The sequence below is a fragment of the Lepidochelys kempii genome, chromosome 8, assembly GCF_965140285.1.
Source record: "Lepidochelys kempii isolate rLepKem1 chromosome 8, rLepKem1.hap1, whole genome shotgun sequence".
NCBI classification, from domain to species: Eukaryota; Metazoa; Chordata; order Testudines; family Cheloniidae; genus Lepidochelys; species Lepidochelys kempii.
In genome coordinates, this window is record NC_136387.1 from 65802223 (window position 1) to 65824750 (window position 22528).

Here is a 22528-nt window from a genome sequence, read left to right on the forward strand (position 1 = left end):
TGGTTTTCACTAGTTTGAGCTTTGCTCAACTCGATGTTCTGGAAGGGTGTCAGCTATCACCAGGCAACCTTAACTCTGCATTAAAGTACAAGGGTTTTTTTGGACATTTAATAGATATACTGGCAAACCACTGTTAGTATAGCCACTGTCAAGTCCATGTGACTGGGTCCTCTGACCATTTGTCTAGAGGATTTTTTTTTTTTTTTTTTAAATCTCAGGAATTAAATTGATTGCTAGTTTATAAAGGTAAGTCGAGACACTCTCCAAACTATCTTAAGTTAATTGACAACCAATTAGGTACAAACTTTACGGCAGACAAGCCTTAAAATAGACCTCCAGCAAAAGTACTGTAAAAAATTCAACATTCTTGATATCTCCAAGGGAAAACATAAGGAAAAAAAGGTATTAGAAAAACCCACACCTTTCAGGCCTCCTAGGTATATCATAAAGTAACAAGATGGGGAATATATATTTTTTTTAAAAAGGTCACTTAAGAAAAGATACAAAAAAATCACTGCTAAGTGCATCACATTCACAACAGGAAAGTCATTAATATGCATGAAGAGCATACTTCAGCCATTCCAAAAATACATGAAATTATATTTATTTTATCACTATTGGCATAATGTGTACAAAAGAGCCTCAGAGCTTTCTAAGGTATTATATTAGTACAATTCCACCCTCCTTGCCAATACGCAAGTTGAATGCCGAATAATTTTTAACGTGTCAGCACTGTAATAAGGCAAATAAAATAAATGTAAATTTATTGAGACATTTAATTATACCAATCAACAAGTTTCTGAAAATGTAATTTTTAATATAAAAAATTAGAATAATAAATTATTTACCTCCTTCTGGAAAAGGAAGAAATGGATGTAGTTGTAAGGTCAGGTTCCCACTCATCAGCAGGATCATAAAATACATCAGCTTTGTTACTACCATTACTCTGAAAGGAGAAGAAAATCCAGTTCTTTTAGCTATGTTAAAAAGAGGAATGGTGTAATAAAAGCTTACAATTTATTTGTAAAGAAAATAGGCTGGTCTTTAACATTAGCATTTGCCTTTGAAATAAATGTTTGTTGGCTTGCTTGTTAAGGTTATGTCTACATTAGACCTCTGTGTCTCAAGTTAACTGATCAAAATTAACTTGAAGTACTTAATATATTTGTAACTGCTAATGCAGAAACATCTCCACAGACTTGTTGCAGGCTACAAACTTTTATTGAGTGTCCACACTAGCCTTTACAAACGAGATAAAAGTTTAGGGAAGACAATGTCCAGCCTCCTGGATTTGGGGAAGCCAAGGACAAAACTACTTTACAGCTCACTCCCTAAAGCAGAACAATAAAGACTCAATGCATTTAGATTTCACTAAAGTTTCTTGCATTGTAACAACATTTAGAATTACATAACAATTCTAGCCATATTTTTCCATATGTAATGGCAAAACTAGAGGTTAGGTGCTAAGACCAAAGCAGTTCCTAACAGTAAATATACCTAAATGCACTTTTTTTATTTGATATACATACATAGAAACAGAATTTCCCCCAACTCCCTCCCCACACCTCCGTTTACAAAATTTGAACCAGATAATACTGAAAGAAGAATTCTGGAGCTTTCTTTTTAAATTTCTGATTTCAGATACCCACATTTGTCTGAAGAAATTATTCTTTCAGATGAAAGGGTTTCATGTTTCACCATTTGAGGGGCAATTTTCTTTTAAAGGTTTGATAAATATTACAGAATAACATTTTCCAAACATGAAAAGCCAGTATTTTTTCCATTGAGAAAATTTTTTCAAATGGTATTTTTGGGGCTCCAGGGGCTCAAACTGTCTTTTCAAATTCCAAGCTTGAGTTAGGCCTGTTCTACACTACAAAAAGTTAGGTCGCTGTGTCAACCTGGTTGTACACTTAAAATGTCTGCCACTGATGTGTGTGCCCCATTACACTGACATAGAAACACCAGCTCCCTGAGCAGCATTGCGCTATGGTCAACGTGTAGAAAGCGACACAGCTCAAGTGAAGACATGAGTTACCCATGTCGACCCGAAAAGTCCGCCAGCAGCTGCCCCACAATGCCTAACGCTGACTGCTCTGGTCACAATTGTTAACTCCAGGGGTCATGCATATCAGAAGTCCCTCCATGTTTAAAACCCCTCATGTATTTTGAAATGGCTTTTCCTAGTTGTCCAGCTGGGTGAGCACAACTCTATCTGCTCTCCCTTGCTGTATGCAACTTCCCAGCTGACTATGTCAGCTACACACTTCAGATGCACTCCTGCCTGGAGTAGACAGGAGCTATTGGATCTCCTGGGGCTGCGGGGAAAAGGACTGTGCAGGCACAGCTCTGAACCAGCTGTAGAAGTGTCCACATCTATGAACAAAAAGAACAGGAGTACTTGTGGCTACTGCCGTTTGAACTGCTTATGTGCCGGGGCTGACATGTAGAGACACAGGATTTTCAGGGTGGTGCGGAAGTCCTTGTGGCCATGCAACTTGCTGTCTGTTTGCTCTGCAAATAGGGCCCCCCGTCGAAGGGCAGGTCTTGCAATGACTGCTGGGCCTCAGTGGACAACCCAGAGAGGAGCAACCAAGAGACTCGCCGCATGGAGATAGCAGAAGCCCTGGTGCAGGCAGCAGCATCTGATGTTGCCTGGAGGGCCGCCTCAGCCACAGTCGTGCCCTCATAGAGGATCACTCGGAACTCCTTCTTAGAAGCCATGGGGAACGACCCTTCGAACTTGGCCATTGCTTGCCAAATACTGAAGTCATATCGGTCAAGGAGGGCTTGGTGGTTGGCTACTCTCACCTGAAGGCTGGAAGACTAAAACTTTATGTCCGAAAAGATCCAGCCTCCTCAAGTCTTTATTTTTGGGGGTGGCCCCGGGTTGTCCCTGCCTCTCCTTGTGGTAAACCACCTCGATCACAAGGGAATTGGGGGCTGGGTGGGAGTATAGGTATTCGTGCCCTTGTCTTGGCATGAAGTACTTAGGTTTGGCCCTTTTAGAGATAGAGGCCAGGGAAGAGGGGGTCTGCCACAGGGCATTACTGATTTTGGAGACCCCTTCATGAAGGGATAGGGCCACCCTGGTGGGAGCAGAGGAACAGAGGACGTCAAAACAGAGAGTCCGAGGGCTCTTCCAATTCCTCTGCCTGAAGCCCAAGGTTAGAAGCGACCCTCTTCAAAAGTTCCTGGTGCGCTTTGGTGTCATCCTGAGGAACTGGGTGAGGGGGGGCCCCCATGATAGCCTCATCTGGCAAGGATGCCAGTGCTGCAGGAATCTCCATGCCCATTGGTGGTCCAGCAGCTTGCTCTCCTGGACACGCAGGGTCTTACCCCCTGAAGCCTCGAGCATCGGAGGGGGATGGGATACTGAGGCTGCTAGCCTCTCCGAGGCTCTCAACACCAATTGGGCATCCTGGGAAGGTTGAGTGAACCCCCAGGGTGCTGGCCACTGCGCTTGGTTTTGGTGCTGATAATATACTGCCGACCACTGGGGCAGGTTTTGGTGCTGATAATATAGTCAGCACTGCCACTACTGGGGCTTGTCCCGCGGTCAGGGAACCTCGCTCTGAGCCAGAGCTACCAGCGGAGCAGTCGGTACCAGGCGACCAGGATTGGGCGGAGTGGTGGCTCTTGTCCGACCGGTGCCTGTTGCTGCATCCCGAAGCCAACCTGTCCAAGCGACATTGTCTTGGTCTGGGTCTTGGGGACTGATGGTGTTCAGAGTATCTGCGTCGGATACCCAGAAATCCATGCCTCATGCTACTCGACTGGTACCGGGAAACCAAACAGGACCGTGAGCTACTATGGGCCGGTTGCCAGGAGGACCGTCCTCAGTAGGGCAATATCCTTCTTGGAGACGGGTCATGACGGCCCTGCAATTCACAGTCTCTGGTGTCTGATCAGCCCCGGGATCATTACCGGGCACTTGGAGACAATTGGGGTTGGTCCTAGAGTTCCTGCTGGGTGGTGTGTGCCCCAGAGAGTCTGCATCAATCCACGGGCGAGGTACACCTTGAGTCCCTTGATTAGTGCCCCCATGCAGGGACCGAAGAGGGCTCAGCTGAGCCTGCCTCTCTAGTCCTGAGGTGTGACTGCTTCGGGCAGGTGAGCAATGGTGAGATGTCCCTCTCTATGGGGAATGGTGCCGCTGAGGCAGGGACACGTGTATGGATCCCAACGCGGGTTTTCCCCGAGACTGGGATACCGCTGGAGCTGGTGAGCGTGACACTGAGGATCAGGACCTCCTGAGCTGCTTGAAGGCCTTTGGGCGTGAACAGCACCTGAAGCTGGCTGCAGCCTGCACGGCTATCTGGGGTAGGCTGCACCGCTCTACCTGAGCTGGGACCCGAGTTCCCAACAGGGGCTTTGAGCTACCTGGCACAGGTCGTGGCTCTCCCCCAGCCCTCTCCTTTCCCTTATGGGACGTAGGAGATCTTCCGCTCACAATCTTTTTCGGTTTCTTCACTGGAGCAGTGGAGGGGGACCGGTGCTGGCTCCTGGATGGCACCAGCAGAGCACTGCGCACAGAGGCCGCACTGCTCCGGTGCCAGAGTGAGTCCTGACTCCATCAGGAACACTTTCAGACAGATATCGCGCTCCTTCTTCGTCCTAGGTTTGAAGGACTTGCAGATACGGCTCTTGTCACTTTTGTGCCCTTCACCTAAGCACCTTAGGCAGCTGGTATGTGGATCACTGATGGGCATAGGCCATTTACAGCGTTCGCAGGGCTTAAAGCCTGGGGACTGGGGCAATCCCCGTCCCCTGGCCAAGTCCCATTCAGGACTATCAAAGAGTTGGGAAATACTACTAAGGATAACTAAGAACTACTAACTAAATACACAACATTACAGGTTTTCAAAGTTTGCAAGAACTAAGAACGAAACAATGCTAGCCGAAGCAGAAGTTCCAGCACCACCACTGACTGCAAGAAGGAACTGAGGGTGGAGGGAGCTGGTGGCACCCCTTATACTGCGCCGTGTGGGCACCACTCCAGAGGGCAACAGAGCCAGTCCCCTGCAGATACCGCTAAGAGAAAAACTTCTGGCACCGGTGCATGTGGCGAGCACACACACCTAATATGGAATGCACATGAGCAACCGCTCAAAGAAGTAGCCTCCCTTTCTGTTGATGTACTCTATAATAAGGTGAACTAGGGCCAAAACAGGAACGTGCATGCTGTCTATTGCTCCACCGCAGTTTGGGAACCCCATAACTGAAAAGACATCCACTATACCCTGCACATAGCAGAGAGTCAGAGTCCTGCACAGCATGATTAATGGCCCTGCACTTTTGCATGACAATGGCCCCCCACAGTGGATTTTCCTACTGACTGGTAGCAATCCAGCATTGTAAATTTCCACAGTGTGTTCACCACTTGTTTCTCTACTGTCAGTGCAGCTCTCAGTTTGGTGCCCCTGCATCAGATGGCTTCAGCGAGCTCAGCACACAGATCCAGGAATGTGGCCTTGGACATCCAAAAGTTCTGCAGCCACTGCTCATCATCCCAAATCTGCATTATGATGCAATCCCACCACTCAGTGCTCATTTCTTGGTCCCAGTAGTGGCACTCCACCATTTGCAGCAGTTCTGTGAATGCCACCAACAACCTTGAATTGGTTCTTGCTATGTCTCACAGCAAAGTGACTGCCAGGAAATCATCCCCACGGTTCTTCTTTGCAGCTCTGCAAATACCAGAGAATCATGCGTCCTGTGCTTGCAACACCCAGGACAACAGTGCAGAGCTGTTCAGACACCCTGTTCTGTCAGAGATGACAGACAGTGACAAGTCTCACACACATTCATGGAAATTGAAAATAGGCAATAAAAATGATAGGATACAGATATTATGGAATGGAGTACACTGCATTATGGGAAGTTGACCCCTTGCTCTTAGTCACTTCTACGCTATCCATTTCTGCCCCACCTTGCATTGCCAAAACTACCCAAAAGAGAGCACACTGAGTGTGTTGCACTTTGGGATACCTCCCTATGGTGCACTGCACATTGACACAAGCACTCCCGGTGAATACACGCAGCACCGACACAAGGAGCCAAGTATGCACATGGACAAGAGATATACTAACCGTAGTGGCTGTATGCTGACATAAGTTGTGTCAGCAAAACTTTGTAGTGTAGACACAGCCTGAATGCTCCATCAGAATTAGTGTTTTTAAAATGTTTGAAGGAATTTAGTTTAGAAACAGCAAAAATCAAAATGTTTGATTATAACTTTGACATAGCACATTGTTTTCTATTAATTTTTCAACAATGCATGAGGCTGTGCACAAAATAAATGCTGAAAGGAAAAAAGAACAAGTGTGCATATATCCACACCATCTGAATATACACACTGAAGTACATATAAACTAATTAAGACAAACTGTTTTATGGTCCCACTTGATAGCTTTGGACCCTTCCTGCACTGCAGCCAGCTCTCACCTCTGAATACCATCTACTATGTTTGTTTTAGTATGCAATTAGATTGCACCCTCACATATTGCACACACTGAAGAAAAGATACTGCACTCTGCAAAGCTCCTGAAATGAGAACTGGAATGCAGCAGAAAGACCACTCTTTGTGCCCTCCTAAAAATGGAAGGAATCTGAAGAGGCCCAGCAGATTGGGTGAACTTTTTACTAGGCTTCGTAAGCTACCAGTTCTAAAACTTCACACAATGTATAAATCCATGGTGCTCTTTAGGACATATTGTCCTAGAACATGGGCAATTTACACTGTGCTTATATGTTTATAAAGAATTGTACAAAGATGGGTTTATTTCCTCTGACACATTTTCCTCCTGCACAGACCAAGGCCTACCATTTTAACTTTGATACGCCGTGGGAAAAGAAGTTGCATACATACAAGACTAAATAAAAAGGGCAATATAATTATGAAGGTGTTGTCTGCATTCATGAAATTTCAAATTTTAAAAGTTTTTTTTTAAATAATGTACAACTGTGGAGTCAAATACAGATACCTTTCTTCTTTTTTCCTGCCCCCCCACCCCTTCCTTTGCACGTGCTCTTGTTATGTACAAAGCATTAATGTTAACACCATCTACCCTAATACAAAACACTGCATGTACAAAGGGAACAAGGTATAAATTCTATAGTTTGTCTAAAGGAGATGTAATTAGAGTGATGGAAATTTTTGCTGCATTTCACTAATATAGTTTAAAGAACAGTTTATTAGGAGACAGATGCTTTACATTGAAAAAAGGTCTTTAAACCCTTCTCCAACCCTTCAACATCTAAGATTGCACTTGAAAACAAGGATCTAGCTGAATGTCAAATTGTGTGTTTGACTAGCAAGATCCAAAAACTAGTGAAAATTTGAAAAAAAAAAATCCATAAAACTTTTAAAATCGATATTTTCTCCAAATGTGTGAGCACGCGCGCATGCACGCACACACCCAGTTACAAACATGGTCCAGGTCCAGAAGGCATCACTCAGTTTTTGCTAAGTAAATGAGAGCTTTACCTGAGGAAGGATGGAGTAAATGTAAAATGCATAAAACTGAGTAAAAACTAGGATTTCCCCTACCTACATAAAAAGCACAGATGTTTAGTTCATTAAAAATCTGTCAAATTCTGGACTCTAACTCCTGTTTGATTTCATCGATATAGCGTAAATTAAATGTTTACAATTAGTGAAGTTTTTCTTCAATTCTTACAGACCTCATAGAGTTCTTTCATTGCTGCTAGCTTATATTCAAACTTCTCCAGGCTCCAGAAAGTTGCAATTTCCAGCTTGAGGTTACGAACCAGCACTTTAACAGAAGGTCCAGTGCCATTTCCTTGTTCTGATATATCATGTCTAATTTTAAAAAAAATACAAAAGCTATGATCACCAAAATTAACAAAAAAGAGTGGACTAGTGGAACACTATGAGGCTAATAGTTTGCCAATAGTAGACAAAGATTAGTTTTGAGAAATTTGGCTTGCTTAAGTAACAAATAATATCAAGGGGATAATTAAAATAATAGAACCATAGAACTGGAAGGGACCTCTAGAGGTCATCTAGTCCAGTCCTCTGCACTAGATGGCAGGACTAAATATTATCTAGACCATTCCTGACAGGTGTTTGTCTAACCTGCTCTTAAAAATCTCTGATGATGGAGATTCCACAACCTCTCTAGGCAATTTATTCCAGTGCTTAACCACCCTAACAGTTAGGAAGTTTTTCCTAATGTCCAACCTAAACCTCCCTTGCTGCAATTTAAGCCCACTGCTTTTTATCCTATCCTCAGGAGGTTAAGAAACAAATTTTTTCTTCCTCCTCCTTGTAACAACCTTTTACATACTTGAAAACTGTTATGTCCCCTCTCAGTCCTCTTTTCCAGACTAAACAAACCCAATTTTCCCATCTTCCCTCAAAGATCATGTTTTCTAGACCTTTAATCATTTTTGTCACTCTTCTCTGGACTCTCTCCAATTTGTCCACATCCTTCCTGAAATCTGGCGCCCAGAACTGGACACAATACTCCAGTTGAGGCCTAATCAGTGCGGAGTAGAGCAGAAGAATTACTTCTCATGTCTTGCTTACAACTCCTACTAATACAGGAGTAATCAGGTTGGTTCGGTAAAATTTTCTTGTAATACAGTCAGATTCAAGGGAGAAATTCCAAAATAGTATACAAGATCCTGGCTCTTGAGAAGCCTTAAATAGAAGTTTCTCTGTTGTGTATTTATTATAAGTGAGTTTACTCAAAATAGCTTGCAAACCAACAGTTTTGAGTTAAGAGTAATAAGCAAAAGTTTTCTAAGAAAAAGCTCATTCCACATCTAACATCAAGTTCAGTTATTTTTTACACGTGCCTTGTATGTGAATTAGGAAACTCACCTGCAGAAGACTGTGTGCTTTCCTAATTTACTACTAATGGTATTGGCCTCCTGGATCATCAGAGAGAGTTTCATAGAATTCCAGTTAGGCTTAACTAAATAAAAAACACATAAGATCATAATTGACTGGATCAAACATACTGAAATGATCCCAGACCAAAAAAGGAGACCTTTAAAGGAGTTTGGTGGACAAGGCAGTCACACGGACTTCCAATTTACTGAAAACACTAAAAGACAGATAACACTTTCAAAGGATATTTCAAAACTGGAATGCCATTTAAATCATGGCAGGTATCACATTTGAATGGTTTCAGAAACAAATACATTTTACCTTCCTGCTCTGGTCCTCCAGTCTCCACAACTGTGTTTCCTGCTCTTTCCCACAAAGCCTAGACCACCTGATAGTGGGAGAACCTTTGGGTCTGCTGAGGAAGCATGCTAATCTACATGTTTGTTTGTTCACCCAGATCAACTAAATGTGAACAAAGTATCACTCTAGCGCTGCCTGATGTGCATGTCTCAAGAAGGGCAAGGATTGCATCCAAACAGTAAAGATGAAGATCTTATAACTTCAATTCCACCAAGATAACATGTTGGGGTAAGAGATTAAGCTACTAGGATCCCATCTCAGCTAGAAATGCAGCAATTTTCTCACAAGAAGAATGGTGAAAACAGAGACTAAAGAGGTGTGTCTGTCAGAAAGTAAACATCCCAGCAAGCGGGAAGAGAAGGGGAGAAAGGCTCTCCATTGCCTGATGGCAGAGGAAATAATGAATTGAAAGTTATACTGTACACAACCTCCCTCCTCCCCACATACTAGTTATTGTTTTATTCCCATTTCCACGATTCTGTTGGAGAATTTCTATTTCTTTAGCAATTTTCTGCTTCTCAGCCTCCAGAGCTTCAAGAATCTTTGCATGACGAATAGTATGATCTTCTAAAGCCTAAAGAAAAGACACATAGATCCATCCATGACAATGTTTTTTACAAAAAGCAAAAGGATAAAACAGGGCGAGAGGTTATTTTATCTTTTGAGGGTAAAAGCTTTACAATAAACTTCTTTTTGATCTGATCCCTCTACTACATCAGTTAAGAAGACACAAATTCTACCAATTTTTATTGCTTGCTTAAATTCTCACATGTATATGTTGGAGCATTTATTATTTAGATGGGACTGCTGAATTCAAGAAAAAGGGAACAGAATTTTCTATCAATTATTTTAAAAAGAAAAAATCTCTATCATAGAAATTTAAAGATGAAAAAAATGTGCACTAGCAGTCATGGAAAATAATGAAGTTTTGGTGTCTACTGCAGTCAGCAAATGTAGAAACCTAATCTAGGTCAAAATGTAAGGTATTACATCTATTAATACTCTTTAGGAATAATTCCTCGTTTTCAGGGGTGCTGTCAAGTCTCCTTTCATGTTTTTATCTGATGAAACAAATTTTGGAAGTATTCTGGCTCCCTCAGATATTTCCCCAAATACTTAACATTCTAGACATTGCTTGCACTTATGCCTGAGTCCATCATTTTTGGTGAGCTCAACATTCCCCTAAGTTTGGAATATCAGCAACCCAGCCCTCATTACATAAAATTATAGCTTGTTATTTCTGATTCCCCAAATAGCAGCTGATTTAATAGGAGGACAGTAAATGAGACGTGTCTATCTTAAAATCATTTTGGAGAGGACTATTTTTAAGAGAGCCAATGAAGTTAAATAATACTATAATGGTGTGTTTAAATAGATGTTTGATCAGACAAAACACATTTTAAAATTACCTGTCTGGTGGCGAATGTCTCCATTTCCAGACGCTTCTTGCTGAAATGTACTTCCAACTCAAGATGTTGCTTTGCTTTTTCCAGTTCTTTTATTTTGTTAGTAGTCTGCTGGTTATTCATTTCCTGAATTTGTTTCTTATGAGATTCTTCTCTCTAAAAAAACAAAGGACAGAATGTATGGGATATAGGAAAAACATCACATGCTTCAGCTCATCCAACCCATTCGGTGAAGATAGATATTAGAGTCGGTTCTTCTTTCAGTCCATAAGAGATTTATTACCACTATAGATTACAGAGATAAATTCACTTTTGCAGCAATGGGAGGTTATATCCCAGTCAATGAACATCAACTATTATACCCTGTAGTACATTTGCAGAGAAGTAAAGTATCATAAATTTATCACTTTGCCACCATATATTATTCTCTGTTAATTATATCAAGCCAGCACACTGTGAAAATTTTATCCTGCTTGTAACAGTCCTTGCCCCAAAGAACATGCAAGCTAGCAGAACAGCAAATGCAAGAAAGAATGAAAACGCCGTGCAAAAAGAATGCATTATAGCTGGAATACTTCATACAATAGGTGGACTTTTATAAGTGTTTCAAAGGAGAGGAGAGATAGAGCCAGGGATTCAGCTGTTCAGGCACGCGAGACAGCATGAAAGATTACACAATCCACGTTTTGGTTTAATTATACAAAGCAATTTACCAGTTCTGCTTCCAGTGATTTTATCTTGCTTTCGTATACTTTTTTTTGAGAAATAAGTTCTTGTTGAGCCATCTCTTTTGCAACCTGTATACCTTGCATCATTTCTTCCTTGGCTTTCAGTCGTGCCTCTTCAATTTCTGATTCAAGTCTGGAAGTAGTGAGTAACTTAAATTAAAATGTTAGCTTTTAACCTTTTTTAGTATGTTGTATATGAGTTAAAAAGACTAACAAATGCTATATTAATTACTTTATTGCTTCTGTCAAAAGTGAAATTTAGGTCTAAAAACCTCTCATTTTAATTGTGGTGGGTGTGCTAAGTGTTTTGTAGTTTATTGATTATTGGTTCTCACGTCCCCCAATGGAAAAAAATCGAGAGAGACTTTTTAGCCACAGCTGCTACATTTTATGTCTATTTTATTACATTTGATTTCAAGAACTGTTTTGAGAATCTTTCACAAATAGTATCTGCTGTAGAAACTCACAAATCTACAGTCACGTGGATTAGAAGAGCCAAACTTTAAGTCAGTGAGGACTGCAGATTTCCAAGTGCCATGGGTGGCCCTAGTGGGCTGATAGCATGCTTTCTATGGGCCAACAGGGTGCCACATCACACACACTAGTCCCTTAGCACCTATACTACCACTTACAGCTGGATACAAATGTTGTTCACCATCCTCTGTGTTGTTGCTGCTGCTCTATAAAAGGTAAGGTACTCTGTGCTCCTACACTGATCTAATCAGAGTGGGAAGAGAAAGCCTGCAGCCAAAACTATATTGGGGGTTAGGCATAGGGAGCTTTAGAATAGCTGCATCCTTCCTGTCTAGCTGCAGATCCTGGAAGAGTCACCACTGTTCCTCATGTGTGCTTCCCATGACATAGAGCCCAGGCACAGAAAACTATTACTCCTGGGGGAATTCTGCACCACTGTGCATGCATATTTCATGTGCCGCATATATTTTTAATTAAAAATTTATTTATTTAATGTTTGCAGAAAATAGCTTCTACTGAAAAGTTGATGCAGTGCTGCCTTTTGCACACCAGAGGGTGCTGTGGTGCTAGAACACAGCAGCTGCTCCTGCCAGCCCCAGTTAGGATAGGGAAGAGAAAGTCTGCCTTCTTCACAGCGTTTGTCGGGCCATGTCAGGAGACAGGAGATATGGGGAGACAGACAGTGTGGGGCTGCTGAGGGGGGTCAGACAGGGGCTCATAAGGGCTAGTGGGTGATGACAGACTAGGGCAGGGGCTGAATGGGAGTGGAGGTGCAGGGCCACATGGGCAGAGGGGGAGGGCGTGCAGGACCACATGGGGACAAATGTGCCTGATTGAATGAGAGAGGCTAGGAGTCAGGCAGGGTCTGCATGGGGGACGCTCCCTAACACCACCTTCCACTCCCCCCACAAAAACACTTGTTCTATACTTTTCCCACCCATTCCCAACAACTGTTCAAGTTCATACCCAAGCTCCTTCCCAGCAACTACTTTCCTCTCCTTCAGCTTCTCCATTACCCCTGACTCCCCCAAGCCTTTGCACTGCTTTCGAGGGGTGTGGGAAATATGGTTTAAATCCATTATTACTCAGAGTTCTGTATTAATATGCCTAGTAAGGAATCTATTTGTCAAAAAACGTTTCCCGAATCTTTTTTGTTGTCTGTATTGTTACAGAAATACTCGTTGACAGGTATTTTGAAATAAGTTACCAAAATAATTTAAACTGGTGTGATAATATTGTGTTATTCTGACAAATAAAATATGAAGAATTTTGCAATATTGTGTTGGATTTTTGTAGTGGAATAAACTTTCAATTTAATCTTTTGGCAAGCAAGAAGATTCCATGTGAGAAGACAATTTTAGCAGAATTCAGGCTTATGATGGAAATATGTCATAATAAGAATTATGTGAATTCCAAACAGTTAATCAAAAGAGTGCACAGAGATTACAAAAATAAATGTTTCATGGTTATAAAAACATTCCAATATCATTGTGTGTGTATTCAACTTTATTAAAATTTTGGATTTTATGAGAAGTAAAGACTGACTTTTTTTTTTTTTTTTTACACACTTTCACTTATTCTTATGCAGTTTATATGCCTATACATTTCTAGAAGACAGCATGCTGCATTAGCAGATGAGCAGTTTATTTTTAACTTGGAAGGTGCCACAATACTTACTGTGACCTCTGTGCAACCAACAGTTCATTTTTTGCAAATTCGAAATCTTTTGGCCCATCACATGAAAGGGTAGTCCCACAAGATGGCTTTTTTACTTTCTGAACCTCTACTGGATGATTAAACCTGAAATAATGGTCTCCACCAAGAATCACACGATCACCCTGCAAAATACAGACACTATCAGTCTCTAATCTTACAATCAAATATATATATAATACATCAAAATATCCAGTGTTCTGTCAGGATGAACGATTCAAGAGCCTTCTCAAAATCTGCAGTCAACAGATAATTTACCGTTCATGCCAGGTGTTTTCAAAGCCATGCATAAATATATTTATTTTTGTATCAGTGATGGATAACTTACGTGATGCATAACTGTTGGCTCTGAAATGTGTTTCCCATTAACATATGTCTTTGCTTCTCTGAGTGGCGTAATACTCACTCTACCATCAACATTTTTGATAACACTGAAAGTGAGAAACATCAGATGTGACAGCAATAGCTAATCATGAACAAAAAACCAAGTTATGTAACTTAACTCCGGCTATCCATGAAATTCATGACTTAGATAATGTGACTTTGAATCTCTTTCCTCCCCCGCCCAAGCCTATCCTGACTACAGAATGAACCCCACCTGAGAGGAATCAGGCAATTTCCTCTTCAAGAAGGACATTGATAAATTGAAGAGGGTTCAGGAAAGAGCCACAAGAATGATTAAAGGATTAGAAAACCTGCCTTATAGTGATAGACTCAATCTATTTAGCTGAACAAAGAGAAGGTGGTGAGGGGGTGACTTGATTACAGTATCAGTATCCACAGGGGGAACACATTTAATAAATAGGCTCTTCAGTCTAGCAGAGAAAGATATAACATGATCCAATGGTTGGAAGTTGAGTTAGACAAATTCAGGCTGGGAATAAGGTGTAAATTAACGGTGAGAGTAATTAACCATTGGAACAATTTACCAAGGTCATGGTGGATTCTTCATCACTGACAATAATTAAATCAAGATTGGATGTTTTTTAAAGGTAAATTCTGTGGCCTGTGTCACACAGGAAGTCAGACTAGATTATCACAATGGTCTCTTTTGGCCTTAGAATCTATTAATCTATAAAAAGCAGAAGGTGGCTGCAGTAAAATGGCAGAGATTGAGAGAGGCTCCTGCAGGGAAGACCCTCAGGCAAGGGGGAATTGCTGCAGCTAAGAAGGGCAGGGTGTAGCCTGCTAAGGCAGTAAGGACTCTGACCAGATCAGGAGCATTTGGGCTGCACCTGGCTGAAGGGAAAGCTTTATGTTTAGTTTTGAGCTTTAAGTTAGTACATCAGACCATAAGAAGGGCTGTTGTGATTGGATTGATGAATAGAGGTAAGATAAGAACAGTCACAAGAGGTCAATGTGGTTGCACAAGGAGCTTTTTAGCTATCTAAAAAGCTAAAGGGATACATACAAGTAATGTCACAAAGAAAGTATACATGGGAATAGCGTGAGTGTGTAGGGACAAAATCAGGAACGCCAAGGCAAAGAACGAGTTACAGCAGGCAAGGAATACTAGAGAGAACAAGAAGGGGTTCTTCAAATATGACAGACAAAAAAGAAAGATCAGAGTTGGTGTGGGTCTGCTGCTCAATGGAGAAGGCGAGCTGGTAACAGAAGATGACAGGAAGGCAGAGCTACTCAACGCCTACTTTACTTCAGTCTTCTCACAAAATATAATGTGACCGGACAACTAGCGAAGCTACCATAGACAATAAAGGGGAAGGGAGACAGATCGGGATAAGTAAAGAACACTTCTGACAAATCTGAATTAATTCAAGTCAACGGGGCCCGATGCTATTCACCCCAGGATGCTGAAGGAATTAGCCAAAGAAATCTCAGAGCCACTGGCAATAATATTTGCAAACTCATAATTGACAGGAGAGGTCCCAGAAGATTGGAGAAGGGCTAATGTAGTACCCATCTTTAAAAAGAGGAAAAAGGAGGAGCTGGGGAACTATAGACCAGTCAGCTGACTTCGATACCTGGAAAGCTACTAGAGCAATGTATAAAACATCCAATTTGCGAATACCTGGAAGATGACAGGGTAATCACTAGCAGCCAGCATGAATGTACTAAGAACAAATCATGATAAACCAGCTCGATTTCCTTCTTTGACAGGTAACTGGTTTGGTGGATAGGGGGAATTCGGTGAACTTAATACACCTGGACTTCAGCAAGGCTTTTGACACAGTCCCACATGACAGTCTGATAATTAAACTGGAAAAATGCAGGCTCGGTGGACGGGAGGGGAGAGAGAGAGAGAGAGAAAGGTGGTAGCCCATTCTCACATAGCCACACGAAGGATCTTTCATTTTAGGGTATCACATACCAGTGATCATCAGCAATTAGCACCCCAGAGAGCTGGATATCATGACGAGAATTTGGTTTGTACTTTCCAACTGTAGTTTGTCCTTCTTTTATCATATACAGAAGCATCTCAGAGAGCTGGGGATCTTCATTGAGATTGACAAGGTTTGGTAAACGATTGTCCATCTTGAATGTAATTCCTGCTTTCTAGGTGATGGATTCAGAAAGAAAACAGAGATTTATTTGTATGCATTTATCAAAAATACATCATTAAAGTCTGCCTACTGTACAATAGGTCAGTGTTTCTCAACCTGGGGTCCGTGGACCGCTGTGGTTCCGCAAGGATACTCCAGGAGGTCCATAGGCCATGCTGATCAACTCCTCTCCCTCCCTCCCTCAACTCCTCCCCATCCTTCCCAGTGCCTCCTGCGCAGCGGCAGGTGGATGGTACAGGGGACAGCCCACGGTGGCTCGCCAAAGGGAGCACCATACATAATGTTTGCCTGATTCCTACCTGGTCTGCCAAGAGCCAGTTGGGCTGGCAGAGGCAGCAAGCAGGCCAAGCAGCAGCATTTGGAGGGGAGGGGGGAGAGGGAGGACCTGAGCTGCAGGGGGGCAGTTTGATGAAAAGCCACGCCAGGTCTCTTCTCTGAAGCAGGGGTGCCCATCCTGCCCCCGATCCACTGCCGTATGCAGCCATCGCTGCTTCTAGCCCCCCTGGAGCCCGAGGTGGGGGGCGGGAAAGAAGGAAGACGAGAAGGAGGCTGATGTTGGGTGTCCCCCACCCATGTACCCGGTCTCCATTGAGCTGGGGTGATGGGACAGGGGGAAATCTGTGTGTGTTGCTGCTTCTCTGGGTCAGAAGCTGCTGGCAGCTGCTTGTGTCTGAACAAGCCTTCAGGCCCCTGAACCTGAGTGCTTTATTAAAAAGAGTGTGTTCAACACTCACTCAGGTGCGCGTGCGCACACACACAAACACACACACCAGTCTCCCTCACACAGTCCCCCCCAAACACACACACCAGGGCTCCCTGCATCTAGGTCAGTTTCACCACCTGGGCTGTGCTGAGAGGTGAGCACAAGGAGCTGCTGCTCTCCTGCCCTCTCCTTACACAGCCCAGGTGGGGAAAGTGACCTGGATGCAGGGAGCCCTGATGTCACTCCTTGCTCGCCCCTCAAAGCCCCCTGGGAGTGCGAGGCTCAGATGAGCATCAGTCCAGTGGGGGAGCGAGCAGCACTGCCAGCTGCTCAGTCATTGCATCCACGTCAGTTTTCCCATGTGGGTGCAGGATGGGAATGCAGAGGTTGGGGCACAGTACAGAGGTTGGTGAGCAGAAAGCAGGTGCAGGGGTAGAAGTGAAGTGGGTGCAGGGATTAGTGGCACAGGAGGGGAGTGCAGGGGTTGGGGTAAAGAGGGCACAGTGCAGGGGTTAGGGGCACAGTGTAGGGGTTGGGATGAAGGGAGGGTGGGCAGGCTATGGGCGCCAGGGTCAATGGTGCAGGGGGGTGCACCATGCCCATGGGGCCAGGAGCACCAAAATGCAAGTTTGCCAGGGTGCCATTTTCCCTAAGGCCAGCCCTGTGGTTGCCACAGAACAGCTGTTCTCCGGCATGCAGGAGGCACTGGGAAAGAGGGAATGGGGTGCACTCGGGGGAGGGGGCAGACAGAGGCAGGGAAGAGGAGGGGCGGGGGTGGGAAGAGGTGGGATCTTCGGGGAAGATGTGGAGTGGGGGATTTGGAGGTCCACAAAAACTTTTAAACCAAAATGGGAGTCCACGGGTTGCTAAAAAGTTTGAGAACCGCTGCCATAAGTAATTTATTTGAAAGCACTGACCTGAAGAGAATGAACAATATTAACTGCTTCTTGCAAAAGAGGAACGTAGACTAGGAAAGAGGATTCTTAGGACAACCCCAATTCTGTGCATTAAGGGGTTTATTGGTGTTAAGCATTTTCTATACTACTTTAATTCTTATGAATAAAGGGCACCTGTAACTCCTTTGTTTCTTCAAATTTCCTTTGTTCTGCTTGTTCAAATTTTTCTTTCCAGGCCCTTAGCATATTAGGGGAAAAAATCAAAATAATTACTTTAAGGATACTTTATTCCAGTATTTATAAGACTACTACTTACTATTCGGAAGACATTAATGACTATCCCACCTTTGCATCTCTGCCATATCCCTCTCCTGTTGGTGGAGTTTTACCCTTAGGGATGTTATTTCTTGCAGATACTGTCTATATTTCTCAGGATCTGTATTTAGAGCACTTTTGCGAGCTGCTTTCAGTTTCTCAATTTCTGCTTTCAGTTCTACATTTGAAAAAAAACATAACTCAGCTTTTACACTAAACATAGGATCCTACATTAAGCAGGTATTTAATAAATAAAAAACATTCTTTTTGAACAGTAAAGTCTGAGGATTTTCTCCTAACTTTGGCAATATCCAGTTGAATTTATGTTAAATAGAAAGCATTGCATCTAAGCTTTAACACACCCATCTAGCTACAAAAGTCTGCATTTGTTACTTTTAAGAATAGAGAAAATAATTTTATTTCACTACTCTTGAAATGTGAGACATTAAATAATCTGCTGAACTGCACACTGAATTGTGCTTTTATATATGGCAAACCGATTGTTTTTGGCTAAAGTCTACAGGTCACTTTTATATCATGCTATTCTCTGAAACACACAGGTCACACCAAGGAAGCATTAGCTAAATTAACTGATCAACTAGAGTGCTGACAATAGCTTATTGCACTATACATCTGATTTCATTTGATTATACAGCACAGACAGATTCCAGTTAAGTACTGCCAGATTTTCAATCTTTCAATCTGCATACAATGTTTTTCAGGAAGCTGCTAATTTAAAACACAACAACTGGTTTGCTCTCTCATATTACACGATGGTTCTTTTGTTTGCCATTCCATCTAAGCACTTTTTCATTTATATTATTTCCTCTGTGCAACACCTGCTGAATTATCACCTACTTTTATTTTTATTTTTAAATATAAACAAAATAAACAAGTACTCTAATTTAATAAGTAAAACAAATGCTACTTTGTGAATCAATCCCATTATATCTCTACATAAAACCACATCAGCATGAATACCACACACCACTGGAGGTGGTAGTAACCCAATCCCCTCAGTAAACCTAACAAGAAGGAGACAGAGTAGCAATATGAGGGTAATGCCAGTTTTTACACCCCAGTTACTACAACACTACTCTTAGTACTCATCTCTAATACGACTGCAAGTTAATCTGCACTTGCCTATTGGCTGCAATACTAATGTTCCCCACAGGTAATACAATGATTATATATGCAGCTCTAAATTATTTCATGATCTTCAGTCAGTCTGAATTATAATAGTAAATCTGTCTGACTCCACTTTTCTGCAAGAAAAGACTTTCCTCTTCCATTTTCAGTTAGCACTATACGACTAAATGCCAGAGAAGCTATTTCTCTTCAAAAGGGAAACTTCAGGTTGAATGAACACTTACAGTCTACAAAATACAACAATGTCCTAAATAAAAGAGTACAATAGCATGTGTCTAAGCAGGTTGCTACTGACCCCACTCAGCTGGAACAATAAAACTATTTTGTGTGGAGAATTAAGGTCCAGAATTTTATCTCCTTGTTCACACAGCATAGCAATTTAGTAGTACCATTGATTTCAATGACTACTAGTGCAGTACGGTGCTCTTTATCATGTGTGAGTATATCACAATCTGACTATGTAAAAGCAACATTATAGCTAAGATTTTTAAGTGTACAGACCTTAGGAAATCCATCTTTAATTTGACCACCTTTCACTCATGTACTATAGTGTGTATCGCTGTAGGAATCGTACTGAATTTCCTGACTCTTATTTAAAATCACAATCATAATGTTGAATTACATGTAAAAAAACTAAGGTTAATTTCCTTGTTTCATAAACAAAAATAAAGGGAAGGAAAACTTAGGTTTGCTTGAATGCACAACTGAAATTAACACATTTAACTGGATGCTGTGATATCTATACGATTGTGTACATTCAAATATATATACGGTACCTAATTACTGTAAACAGGGTATAGGTTCAAGCTCAGAAACAAAACAACCTATAAAAAACACTGATATGTAAAAGTTTTTGAAACTGTATCAAAGAAAAGAGTATCTCCAGTTTAAAAGTATGAGTAGGCCTGTAAATTATTTAAAGCCAGTTATTTAGAAAACTCTTAATGTTAAAATGAATAAACCTCAAATATGCTGTCAGTCATTACAAGAGGGTATTAATATCAACATCTATCAAACAATTAAGTTAAAAATGCTTGCAAATAAAAAAATCCCACCTTACCTCTAATTAATTTAGCATTCACATCTTCATTTACTTTGGCAGTGTTGATTATCAAACGAGCTTGTTTAGCATATCTAAGAGTGCTAAGGGTTTCCTCTACATTGCTGGCAGCAGGGCTTACTGTGGCAATCATGGTCGTTTTTGAATTTCCACCAAGACTTTCCTTTAATAACCTTCATTGATAAGAAAATGAAACAATTATTTCCACCATAAAAACCAAATTAACTTCTCAGAGTTCATAAGGGATTAAATACAAAAAAATCCTGTGTGATTTACTATTTATTTCAAGATGATTTTCAACCAGATATCCAAATCCAGAACATGAGCCTGTTCCTGCTTATAGATACACAACAAGTTTTTCTTATACTTAGAGAAAATTCAATCAACTACTTATACACCTAAATAACTTCACCCTATTATACTTTAAGACTCTTACAAACCATAGACACTCTTACATACAAGCATTTCTTTGCTTTCCATTTATGCCCTCCTTTTTTTGGAAAGCATCGATCGCAAATGCCTAAATATAGCAGAAAAAACATGCCTGCCTTTGTTTATATTTTCACTGGTGTACCAACACTATGGAAGATTTTAGATGAATATGTTTTAAGAGTTATGGGAATAGGTCATAAATCAATTTTTGGTGCAATCAACATGATGCTTTCATTTTTTAGTGACAAAACTGCATTAAAATGGATTTAAATAGTCTATAATTCAGATGACATTCCCCAGCAAGTTCTAATAGCATTAACTTTCTATCTCATGATGATCTCATACCAAATTACACAATCCTTGTTGCCTTCTCATCTAAATTTGCCAACAAATTCTAGTTCTTAGAGTAATTTGCAAGACAGTACACCTAGCTACAGAGTGGACAATGAGAGGGGAATGCGGAAGGAGAAATAGTTTTTACTTTGCCCAAGTTCTTTTCCATTCCTGAATTAAAAAAAGCTTCTCTCCCTGTGCCTTTTTACATTTTTCCCACTCCACATTTAGTATTTATGACAGTTGCCAGAATGAAGAAATGGAAACTAAAGTCCTTTATTTACAGAAAGCCCTATTCTGACTAAAATAAACTCAGGTGTCAGGCATGCATAAGCCCCCAGGCCACTTGCCTCTACCGCTGATCTATAGGAGACAGATGAATGGTATTGTAAGAACTACTCAGCTGACCAGGAATTCATAGTTTTAGGGTTTGTCCTTAATCTTAAAAAAATTAGCCGATTCCCAGGTGCATGACACTGTGGAATAGTTCAGTGCCAGTGATGAGGGCTGAGAGAGAGCTGTGTCAAGGAGAGAGGACGGATTCTGGCTGCTGGGAGGCAGAGATGGGATCAAGACCACAGAGTCCCACCCATGTGTCCTCTCATGCACTCTGTGCCTAGTGTGACATGTCCACCCGTCACTAGTTCGATCAGGCCAGCAACCTGCTGAAAAATCTGTCTTTAAGAGAGAAAGAACCATCATGGAGCCAAAAAGGCAAGGCCAGCAAATAACAGAATATAGGCAGGGAATAGGAGATTGTTTCCTCTCTTGTGGAATTTTAGTATTCAACAGATGCTAAAAATGTGAAAGCAGTCTCTTCAGAGTCAGAAGAAAAAGGGAACAGCAGAGAGATGAGGGCACTGTTAAGAGAAGAAAAGGCATCAGAAACACATTTCTTCATATACAGTACAGAACCACCGAGGAAGAATATACCAGTCCTCAAACGCACCCACAATTAGCAGAACATGAAAATAAAAATATTTTTCAAGTTTACGTTACTTCATCCAATAGTTATTTCATACAATTTATAGAAGTGAGAGTCTACGGATGCATGAATCTACAGTCTGCTAAAAGTCTCATTTTTTTGTTTTCCACAGAACCAAGATTACTTTACAGTAGCTCTTCATGAAATATACATACCACGTAAGGACAGATTCCCGATAAGGAATGAAAGCTCTCTTTCTGTTCTGCGATTGCTCAGAAAGCGCAGAAATAACTTTCCCCAGAGTCAGCAGTGATTTATTAATACTCACGCCCTCCTATATAAAAGCAGAAATAAAAATAAATGCACAGCCTCATTCTGAACATAAAATATTACAACTTAGATTTTTTTTTTAAATGGGCAAATTGCTAGCAGGCTAGCAGCATTCTCCTGTGAACTGAACTGAACCTGTGATTGAGACTCAGATTGATAATAATTTACATACATATACATTTTAAACAGTGAAACTGCTAAGCAACTAAAGCAAGAAGTTAAATTTAACTATGAATAGTACAGAATATTCAGCAGACACTACAGACATTTTTTTCCAGTCTTGTGAAAAGACCAGAGCAGCAATGCAAAAGACACCGTTACA

General features: G+C 41.5%; 1 protein-coding gene across 2 annotated transcripts in view; it reads right to left on the reverse strand.

Moving 5' to 3' along the window:
* The window catches only part of KIF14 (kinesin family member 14), a 106986-nt gene that overhangs the window by 68740 nt on the left and 15718 nt on the right, over positions 1-22528 (reverse strand). For both annotated transcript variants that reach the window (XM_073356780.1, XM_073356779.2), the window contains exons 9-21: positions 22092-22210; positions 20187-20359; positions 18008-18155; positions 17837-17900; positions 15871-16055; positions 13870-13972; positions 13506-13666; positions 11340-11487; positions 10630-10782; positions 9668-9794; positions 8852-8945; positions 7687-7825; positions 849-946 (exon numbers count right to left, since the gene is read on the reverse strand). In XM_073356780.1, the coding sequence (XP_073212881.1) occupies positions 849-946; positions 7687-7825; positions 8852-8945; positions 9668-9794; positions 10630-10782; positions 11340-11487; positions 13506-13666; positions 13870-13972; positions 15871-16055; positions 17837-17900; positions 18008-18155; positions 20187-20359; positions 22092-22210 (1712 nt within the window). The remainder of the gene's footprint in view (positions 1-848; positions 947-7686; positions 7826-8851; positions 8946-9667; positions 9795-10629; positions 10783-11339; positions 11488-13505; positions 13667-13869; positions 13973-15870; positions 16056-17836; positions 17901-18007; positions 18156-20186; positions 20360-22091; positions 22211-22528) is intronic.